Source organism: Glandiceps talaboti, chromosome 16 (genome assembly GCF_964340395.1).
Source record: "Glandiceps talaboti chromosome 16, keGlaTala1.1, whole genome shotgun sequence".
Taxonomy (NCBI): domain Eukaryota; kingdom Metazoa; phylum Hemichordata; class Enteropneusta; family Spengelidae; genus Glandiceps; species Glandiceps talaboti.
In genome coordinates, this window is record NC_135564.1 from 17,212,990 (window position 1) to 17,224,430 (window position 11,441).

Sequence of the window (11,441 nt, forward strand, 5' to 3'; positions counted from 1 at the left end):
ATGAAGTATTTCTACATTGTTATAAAAGATTCAACAGAATTCATTGGGCTCCTAGTTCATGTTGTACCTATGGTTGTAATTTCAGTATGCGATGACGAACCTTTGGAATATTCCTTTGGAGGTTCATGTTACCATTCTCCAATAGCTGGATCTGGTACTCATAGATTCAACTTTGAAGACGGTCTCAGATATTGCCAAGAACAAGGGTATTATCTAGCAACCATAGGAACAGTAGAAGAACATGACTTTTTGAAAACAACACTTGCTAATAATTATTTTAGTAAGGATCGGTACTGGACTGGTGCAACGGACAAGCAATCAGAAGGGCAGTGGAAATGGATATCTGGACATACATGGGGTTACAATGGAATGTGGTATAGTAGTGATGGAATAAAAACTGATGAACCGAATGGTGGGGAAATCCAGAATTGTGGACTATTAAAAAGAGGCACAGGACTAAGATACCATTATGACATGGTAGATTCGAATTGTAACATTCAGAGATACATCATGTGTGAAAGGGGTAGGTTTTAAACCAATAATATGGAATATTGAAATATAGGTAACGTTTTTGTGGTGTTACATTAGACTACTCTGGTAGAACACAATGTTCTGAAATTAATAACTACAACACTACTGTAGAAATAGAGGCACATACACATTTAGGTAGACACGAATTAGCACTATCACTGTTTCATGAGGTAGATAACACAAACGGCTGATAACGTTGCCGTGATTATATAAATATAATCACATTGTAATCAAGTCAGTATCATAAACATTGAATGAGGTTACATGTGCAACTACTTGAGAAGAATTTGCTGTCAGAGACGCCACCAAACTTTGAGTGTAATTACAATAACGTCCATTGATAGCTTATATGAACAGGTTGCAACATTACTTTAATAGGTTTGTATGGACCATTAGTTTGACTGTAGTGTTATTTCTGTAGTAGTAGTAGTAGTAGTAGTAGTAGTAGTAGTAGTAGTTGTTGTTGTTGTTGTTGTTGTTGTTTTTGTTGTTGTTGTTGCTGTTGTTGTTGTAGCTGTTTTTGTTGTTGTTGTAGCTGCTGCTGCTGCTGCTGCTGTTGTTGTTGTTGTTGTTGTTGTTGTTGTTGTTGTTGTTGTTGTGTCTTATATGTGAAAGAAACAATATGTTGTCAATAAATCAAAACATTCGCACATGTCATATGAAAATTTTATGCAACCAGAAGATATCTTTCTATCCGTACTGCGAATCTTAATATTTCTGGACGTACATGGAAATATACTGTTTAGTTTCATTCTGTCTGTATTCTTGTTTTAATACCAATATATCAGATATTGAACTGTCGCGAAATACATCAAAAGTTAATTAAGAAAACATGAGTTTGTATGGTTTTAAATTGTATGTAACCATAGGCATTATCGTCATTCTCATAATACTGAAGAATAATTAAACCTCGAATTCCCATCGTTATGCAGGAGACCAAGTTAGATGTGTAGATCCTGGAATACCAGAAAACGGAAGGCAATCGACTACAGTGATGTTCCCGGCAGCAATTGGTGAAACGTTAACGTTTGAATGTGATGAGGGTTATAATTTGGTTGGCGACGAGACCCTTGTTTGCCAAGTTGAGAATGAAATACCTTGTAATAATACTGGCTCTATTTGGAGTGCACCTGTTCCATTGTGTGTTTTACCGAGTAAGTAGAATCTTAATGTAATATGAAGAGTTTAAGTAAGTATCGGTGTATGTCCAATATGCATGGATCTTCTTAAAACCTAACTTAATTGAAATTTGTGTTAAAGAAGGAACATATAATACAATGCATATATCATTCAAATTTAATATAGGTGTACTAGAGTATGACCACAAATGTATCAGAAGAAAATTTGATATCATTACCCATTAATCAGACTGGTCCTTCATTCCACAGATATCAATTTTGATACATTTTTAAATCCCCATTGAAAACTTACCCATGTGCTTCAACAAGGAATTCACAAGTAAAAATTAGATGCCAGATTCTCAAATGTATGTGTTATATCCGTACTTATTGATTGTTGATTTGTTATTTATACTTATTAATTTATGTCTGACTCCATCTCTTTATCTATTGATAATTAATCTTTAGAGCTTATGTAAACTTACATTCAATAAACTAGAATGTGCTTTATGACGTCCCTATCCAAACCTATGTTATCTTCAGGTGCGTGCATTGAACCAATCCTACCTAATCATCTTCAATTTGGCAAGGAAAACAGCAGGTTTCCAGTCGTAAATGGTACAATAATTCAGATTGCATGTATTCCTTCATACTACACATTGAGTGGTGATTCTACAATGTTGTGTTTGAATGGAACGTGGGAAGGAGGACCTAACGCAACATGTACAGGTATTTTCTTTTTTACTTCAAATGCCTTTGCATGTTATGTTATGTTATGTTATGTTTTGTTATGTTATGTTATGTTATGTTATGTTATCTTATGTTATGTTATGTTTTGTTATGTTATGTTATGCTATGTTATGTTATATACGTTGAAATATTTTCATAAAACTTTTGTCCAGTATTGAAATCCAATCAAAGAAAACAGAATATGAGATTGCGAATGATCTTTTTGTAACCCAGGTTGTCATTCTAACAATTTATAAAACTAGTTCCAGACTGAATCGATTTATTCAAGTGTACAGTTAAGCGTATTTGGAAAAAGAATATATCTTTAAAAAGTGAACATTGTACTATATCAAGGATTTATTCTCAACAAAAGATTAAAAATATTAAGTGGATTGGTGTTTTACTTATACCATTCCTGTTTTTAAATTGATGTATCCACCACGATAATTGCTTATTATTCTGAATTTCAGAAGCTACAACAACAGAATCCCCATTGCAGACGTTGGATCCTGATGTTCCATGTACTTTGGGTATGTTTCAGCTCACGTATAATGAACAAATAGTACACTTACTGTACTCGTTGTCAGTCTGCAGTCTGTGTGTTTAGCTGTTTGTTCCATTACAATGCCATTGACCCTTTTTTTAAATAATTAGTTACAATTTCATATCCAAACTAGACTATTATAGTAGAGTATCAGATATTCTCAATTGTAACGGTTCAAAAATATCTCAGATGATGCAGATTATCCTATTATCCTATCTAATATCCTATTGCACCGAGGATATCATTTCCAAGAGAAATCCAAATGCATGTTCGTTATTTAGCCGCATTTGTATTTAACACGTTGGTGACGATTGTATAGTGACTAGTCCTTATTAAAGCGATGGGGGAATCTTTTTAGCAGCGTTTCGTCTCTACAATCCATAGTTTATTTATCAAAAACCAAAGATTCAATCTAGAAGGAATTCAAATCATTCTGTATTTGTAGATATAAATTTTTTAAGAAAAGAGGTTAAATTCTTTGCTACTCACTTGATGATTGTATGGTTTGTTAAACGTTCGAGTATGTTTGTTTAATTTAAAGCTCCCTGTTGCCAATTTGCGAGCTGAAGCAAAATTACAAATGCGTTAGATTCTTAAGATACATAAAAGTATTATAATTACGTTTATGTGCTTTGGTTATTTAAGGTAATAATTTAGCGAAAGGCAGACCATCTGGTCAAAGTTCAACTGATTATGGAGGAACCCCAGGTAGAGCAAATGATGGAAATACAGACAGCAGTTATGGAGGAGGGAGTTGTTCACATACAAAGGAAGAGACTGACCCATGGTGGAAAGTTCAGCTTGATGAAGTTTATGAGATTGAGGAAATAACAATAACCAATAGAGGAGGTGGAAATGGTTAGTAAAACTTCATTGTTTTAATAGTTTTTTTGTGGTTTCTTATCAAACTCAAACAATTGTGTGCAGAGAGTCTGAGTGACGATAAGACATACAGTTCAATAATGTACACACTGAAGTTAACCATTTTATCTTCGACTACACTAAACAGCGATGAGACTTAACAGTGCTGAAATCTACATAGCCCATGATGATGATACAAGCGATGGAGAAGAATACTGCGATACAGTTTCGTCCGAGAACACTACAATGACATTTGATTGTAGTGGTATACAAGGGGGGAACTATATCATTATACGGCTACCTGGAAATAACCAAGTTTTGACACTGTGTGAGGTTCAAGTTTGTGGAACACGTGAGTTAAAAATTTTCAACATGAATATTTCTAACATTACTTTACGTGACAATAGAAACCACAAACCCATTATTAGATTAAAACAATGTTCGTTCATTCGTTCGTTCGTTCATTGATAACAATAAAGTTCTTCCTACGTCTCGTTATTGGGATTGTCATAATTTCCACCTTTATAAACTGTATATACTTGAACCTGACCCATTAGTATTAGAAGATAGACAAGTCATTTAAAATAGTAATTTTTGATACCCTCTTTATAGGACGTGTGACGAGTCAATTATTTATTCATTAATTCTAGAAACAAGTTTTCACCAATGATGTTTAAAGATTAGCAACACGGAGATCAACTAGAATAGAGACTAATACTAAACACAAAATTACTGTTTAAAGTACAGAGAAGTGGCCTACTGTAAACATTAAATTTCGTAAATTCGTTAGTGTTACATTATCAGAGTAATTCATATTCCGATACCATCATCTACAAAAGCATGCATGTATATCACATGCAATGTAGGCATACTAGAAACAATCATTTTCAGACCCACTGATTCTTCCCATCATCATCATCATTTTACAGTATCGCCCACAACGGAACCCACTACTGAGGCGTTTACTACTTACTTCACAACAACGGAAGAAGAAACAACTTATATAAGCACTACTGAACCTATTTCTAATGAAGTATCAAGTGAAAGTTCAACAACATTTGTTCCATCGACCCTAGATGATAGAACTTCTCAATTCACAACGACCATAGAGAAGTTCACATTGCTCAGCTCAATGGAATCAACAACAGATAAATATAGCACACTAGCATCACCCACTGAAACAATACCAGTGACTGCAACAACAGCAACTTTAACCGCTGTAGCGAACACGTTGATAATGACAACTGGCGGTAAGCTTGTTGAAATTCCTTTTAAATTATCTTGGAATAGTGTAGAAAATGTCGGAAACGGATTTGAATGTCTTGGTATGTAGACTTCTCACTACACCTCTCCAAAGACGTTTTTACGTAATGTACCTGAAACATGAATTTGTAACGTTACACAGTCATGCATAGGTAAGTAAAGGTTCAAACCTTCTTGGCATTTTGAGAACAAGACGATAGTTTCAACTTTAGTGAAATATTCGTGTTTTCTATGACGCGTCTTACGTTCTACTATACATCACTAAAAAGCTTACTCATATTAAAGAGGTATGTAGTCTCTGTTCGTGGTGACGAAAATATACATGGGAGAGTGGGTGGATGGATAGGTGGATGAGCAGGCGAGACGTACAAAAGATACACGAAAAACACATCATGATGAACAAAATGTACATGAACATCTGCCTCACATTATAATTTTAGATGTTGACGAATGCAACCAGGGTTTAGACAACTGCAACTCTGACGCCACTTGTACAAATACAGTGGGTGGTTATAACTGCACGTGTAATGATGGATATACAGGAGATGGTAGAGAAGACGGCAATGGTTGTAACAGTGAGTACAATATAACGACAAACATTAACTTAGATCTGACAGACAAGTATTAAATCTAAAGTTAGTTATATACCATTGGACATGACTTTCCTTTTTCCAGATTTTAGAAGACGTCTATACATTTTACAAAATTTTAATCAATGGCATATTAAAGTAAAACTGAGTTGTGTGCACATCTAAATACGTTATGATTATCAACGAAATTCATGTGTAGAGGTTTGACAAAATTCTGATACACAAATAATGCTTTTATATATGAATAACATTAGATCTCAATATAACAACAATGACTGTACTGTGCCCAATTGTTTTATATGTACTATAGATATCGATGAATGTAATGAGGACATGCCATGTGATACCAAAGCTGATTGTACAGACACCATAGGATTCTATACTTGTATATGTCAAGATGGATATGAAGGAACTGGTCTCAAGGAACAATGTCACGGTAAGTGGCTTGTTTATCGTTGGATAAGTGGTACTTTATTGACATCTCGGCGAAGTATGGCATCTAAAGTCTTGTTTACAAATTATTATGAGCGAATTTTATACCCATTATGATTTTAGATAGCAAATATCAATAGTCAATCCATTGAAAACCCAAACGTCGACTTCCTGCCCAAGCTGCAAGCACATACCTCATCTCTTTTACTTTGCAATTCCTACAGTCATATTTTTTTACATAAATTCATACTTAAGTCATACTCTCATTCTACAATACTTGACCCTAAATGACTCATTTCTATATGATATTTGTTCGTCTTAAGTATCCAAGTTGAAAAAGAAAAATACAGTGAAAACAAGACCTCTGTGACAATAATGTGTATGTTAGATTGAATTTCCCATATTTGTATAGATTACCCACAATGCCATGTACTGTTGCATGTTTACGATACTTCAGTGTGTGAATGGAAGTCACCATATGCATTCTGGGGCTGTTTCTTTCCTTGAATAATTCTTCACAATAATAATTACCTTGTGTCTGTATATTTTAAAGATATAAATGAATGTGTGGATGGAAGTCACCAGTGTGGAGGGAGCAGTACCTGTATAAACACAGTGCCAGGTTATAACTGTACTTGCGAATCTGGATATGAACTTGCAGAGGATTTGAGAACTTGTCAAGGTTAAAATCATTTTCTACTTTCGAGCGTATGGTTGATTTTCGTATATACTTAATTTGCTTTTATTTTAAGTATACATGAGTATATATCTGTATACATGTTTATTTAAGTCAGGATGATTAGTATACAACTGGTCTCAAGGGACAATGTCACGGTAAGTTACGGTGGCTGACTAGGACAAAGAGGTGTGCTCATTCAAAATGAGGGGTTCCCAATCAAAACGAGACGCGCTCCCACTAAAACGGGTGGCTGTCATCAAAAAGGTGGCTGTCATAAAAAATTTAAAAAAAGGACGTACCCTCAACATAAAGGGTGGCTCTCATCAAAAAGAGATGTGCTGTCACCAAAAAGGTGGCGCTCATCAAAACAGATGGGCGCTCACCAAAAAGGGTGGATCTCATAAAAAAGAGACGTGCTGTCACCAAAAAGGGTGGCTCTAATAAAAAAGATAAGTGTTGCCACCAAACAGGGTGGCTCTCATCAAAATGACGTGCTGTCACCAAAAAGGGTGGCTCTAATCAAAAAGAGATGTGCTGTCACCAAAAATGGTGGCTCTCATCAAAAAGAGATGTACTCTCACCAAAAAGGGTGGCTCTCATCAAAACAGATAGGCTCTCACCAAAAAGGGTGGCTCTCATCAAAACAGATGGGCTCTCACCAAAAGGTGGCTCTCGTCAAAAAAGATATGCTCTCGCCAAAAGGGTGGTTATATTAAACATAGGGGGGTATATGAAATTATCAAATTTTGTACTTTATGATGAGAACTTTCTTGACCAAACTTACAGAGTGGATGTATTGATAACTATTTATTTGCATATACAAACTGAGGTCAAAGGTCACCGCTAATAGGAAGTAGGTTCATATATAGGTGTAACATGGGTACACAGCCTGATCTAAAGACAAGGACGAGTAGGTATGAGTCAGGTCGGGTCATGTCGAGATAGAGTGACCTCTCCTAGGTCAGCTTAGGTCACCTACGGTCAGATCTCCCAATGTTAAATTTAGGCAGTAATAGGTATATCAGAGTGAATGGGTGATCATTAGTGAATTTATGTATTAATTTGATTCTTTATTTTCTGCATGTTGAAAGGAAAGGTTTGCTATATATTGATTATGTTTTTGTCGATAGTGGCCAATAGAGTTTACGGCAATCGAAATTATTGTACGAGATGCTTTATCTGTTGCTAATATCCCATACATGGTAACACTTAAGCATGCTAGCATGATTCTCATGTGTGGTAATTAAGAATAGAGCAAATTAGAATACAAATAAAGAAACCAGCTGAGATTTGTTGAGCAAGCCCTATTTTGTTTTCCTTAAAACACTGAGTGATATATGCTGCACTAAAATAAGCATATATCAGCTGATAAAAAGGTAAAAGTGAAAAATATTGCGAATGAAGGGCACCTTGTTAACACCAAAACGTGGCGTTTTGATACACATGTCATATGTTGGCTTATCGTGATATAGAAATTGATAAATTTTCGTAAATCTGTGTTTTATTAAGCCGATAACTTTGAAACGATAATATCAGATAGCGTTGCATTAATATTGTCCGGCAAATTTTGAAGTACAAAATTAACAAAATAAACATTAACATATATTTTGTAGACATGATTATAAAATGAATTTTAAAACCTCATTTGACATTATTATTACTACATGCATTATGTAGATATTGATGAATGTGTTGACGACACTCATGAATGTAAACACAATTGTCAAAATTATGAGGGCGGATACACTTGTGCCTGCTGGCAAGGATACACATTACAGCCGGATGAATTGTCTTGTCAAGGTAAATCATATCAAAATACTCATAGTAATTAAAATATTTGATTACAGTCATAGTATATGCTTTATGTAAGAACACAAGGTTCAAACAATAGTCGATTTTCCCGTTCCAAGATGCATTGCGCGAGGACGGCTTTTACGTAACGTTGTTATAGTTAGTCTTGTTTTGTCTTTATTATGTTTGAAATAACACATTTATCAGGAAATGATGGACAGACATGTTGACCTCTTTGATTATCAGTGATTTTATATAACACAAAGAGTAAACGCCATCAGTGGTAGAGGAGGATTTTACGGGTGAACCCGGGTCATGTAACAACTATCCCCATGAGAAGCGCGTGCAAACCCCTCAGCACTCTCCGATCATTCCCCCATCATGACAGTTAGAAAAATCCATTCAACCAGAAAATCGGACCATAACATTATCACTTACAGATGCTTACGTAACTTCAATGTAAACAACTTCGTTAGTGACCTGAAGTCAGCAGACTGGTCAACTCTGCAAACTACAAACGACCCTGAACTTGCCCTAAATAGTTGGATTTCAACTTTCTCCAGTATCTTCAACAAGCATGCTCCACTCAAATCCAAGCGAGTTCGTTATGCAAATCTACCTTCCTGGCATACCCTTGAACTTCATAATGCACGCAACGTTAGAGACAAGTTGAAAGCTTCAAATAATACCGTTGAATACAAGAAACAAAGGAACTACGTAAACATGCTTACATCATCCCTCAGGAAAAATTATTACTCTAAGCTTATTGCCGACAAATCCCATAACATCAATATTTGGAAAGCCATTCATGATCTTCATCCCAAGTCTTCTCCGTCTAAACCCTCAAAGCTATATGTTGATGGCACTGAACTGACATCTTCTATGGATATTGCCGAAGCTTTCAACAGACATTTCACCGACATTGCAGACGCTCTCAACAAAGATATTATGCATGAGACTTTTGATTCCACTAAGTTAAATAATTTTGTTGACTCTAAAGACATTCATTACAGCTTCCGAATTCCACTTATCTCGCAAACGAAGGTTTTGAAATTCCTTCTAGATTTGGATACTTCTAAGTCAACCGGGTATGATTTTATAAGCGCTAAGATTTTGAAATCTACAGCTCCTTATATTGCTACACACATTTTTAGAATTGTTAACCTCTGCATAATCAATAATCACTTTCCATCTGCTTGGAAAATTGCTAAGGTGCTTCCTTTTCATAAAAGTAATTCTACTGATAAATGCTCCAATTTTCGACCCATTTCTATTCTACCATGTTTATCCAAACTTTTAGAATCCCACGTTCACCAAAGTCTGTATCTTTATCTCAACAAGTTTAATCTTCTTTATTCGTTTCAATCGGGCTTTCGTCCGGGTCATTCTTGTCAGACTGCTCTCACTTATTTCGTTAATCAGTGCTATACTGCAATAAATAACAATAACTGGAGTGGTATCATTTTTCTTGATCTCTCTAAGGCCTTTGATCTTATTAACCATTCATTGCTTATTGACAAGCTTAAACTCTACAACTTTGATTCTTCGGCTATAAATTGGTTCACTTCATATCTTAAGGACAGAAAACAGTTTGTTTCCTTTAAAAATTGCAATTCTTCCATGTTATCTATTAAGTCTGGCGTCCCTCAAGGTTCTATCCTTGGTCCTCTTCTTTTCCTCCTTTATATCAATGACCTCCATTTAGAAGTTGAACACTGCCATACTAATACCTATGCTGACGACTCTACTCTTCTATTTTCCTCCCCTGATATTTCCATAGTAAATCAAACTATTAACGATGATCTGTCTAAAGTTCACACCTGGTGTAATCAAAACCATATGATCATTAATACAAATAAATCCAAAGCTATGGTAATTCCCCCTAAAAAGAACCTTTCTTTGCCCACTTCCTTTTCTGTTTTCTATAACAACGCGTCTCTTTCTTTCAGCGAAGTTGAAAAATCACTCGGACTTATCATTGACTCTACACTCTCATGGACTTCACATTGTCAACATTTGCATGCAAAAGTATCTTCTAATCTTGCAGCTCTTCGTCACATTGCTAAATACTTAGATGTATCTACTAAAAAACTTTTCTACTTTAGTTATATTCAGCCCTTTTTTGATACTTGTTGCAACATATGGTCTCATGCAAGTAAAGGTGATATTGACAAATTATATAAACTTCAGAAGCGTGCAATCCGGCTAATTTTAAATACTTCTACCATTGAAATGCAATCCAAAGGGATTTCCAGTATTGACCTTTTTAAACGACTTCATATTTTACCACTTGAAAAGAGATTTCTATTTAATAAGTACATTCTGATTTTTAAATGTCTACATAACCTGGCTCCTATGTACCTCTCTGACCTCCTTCATAAAAGGAGTTCAAGTAACCAAATGGGCACCCGTTCCTGCACCAACAATCTTTTGTATTTACCATTTCCAAATTGTCGTATTTTTACTCAGTCATTTAGTTTTGAAAGCTCCAAACTTTGGAACATTTTACCTACTCACCTTATCAGTATTACGAATTTAACTTGTTTCAAAAAATCTTTAAATTCATACTTATTTGAATCTCTTTAATCCTTTTACATTGTCTGTGGTTATACAATTTTATCTCTTTTACGTTTCATACTTTTTAATGTTTTTCAATTTTTATGTGTGTTACCTTGTTTTGTTTTTGTTGTTGTATTGTGTACATTTGCTTTAGGGCCCCTGGGAAGATTAGGCTGGACCTAACAGGGTCACCCTTTTTCTTTTTGAAATAAAAGTCGTTATTATTATTATTATTATAGCACGTACACAATACACGACGTTGTATGGAGAGACGCGACATGCATCTTGGAGCCGGTAACATGTTTATTGTTCATGTATCGATGGATATAATGGAGATGGTAAAA

At 35.1% G+C, this 11,441-nt stretch overlaps 1 protein-coding gene across 1 annotated transcript in view; it reads left to right on the top strand.

The window, feature by feature from the left end:
- Window positions 1–4,029: 4,029 nt before the first annotated feature.
- LOC144447181 (protocadherin Fat 4-like) overlaps window positions 4,030–11,441 on the top strand; it is a 26,202-nt gene continuing 18,790 nt past the window's right edge. Inside the window, exons 1-5 of the mRNA XM_078137085.1 lie at window positions 4,030–4,135; window positions 4,713–5,033; window positions 5,487–5,621; window positions 5,947–6,072; window positions 6,622–6,750. Of these exons, the coding sequence (XP_077993211.1) occupies window positions 4,030–4,135; window positions 4,713–5,033; window positions 5,487–5,621; window positions 5,947–6,072; window positions 6,622–6,750 (817 nt within the window). The remainder of the gene's footprint in view (window positions 4,136–4,712; window positions 5,034–5,486; window positions 5,622–5,946; window positions 6,073–6,621; window positions 6,751–11,441) is intronic.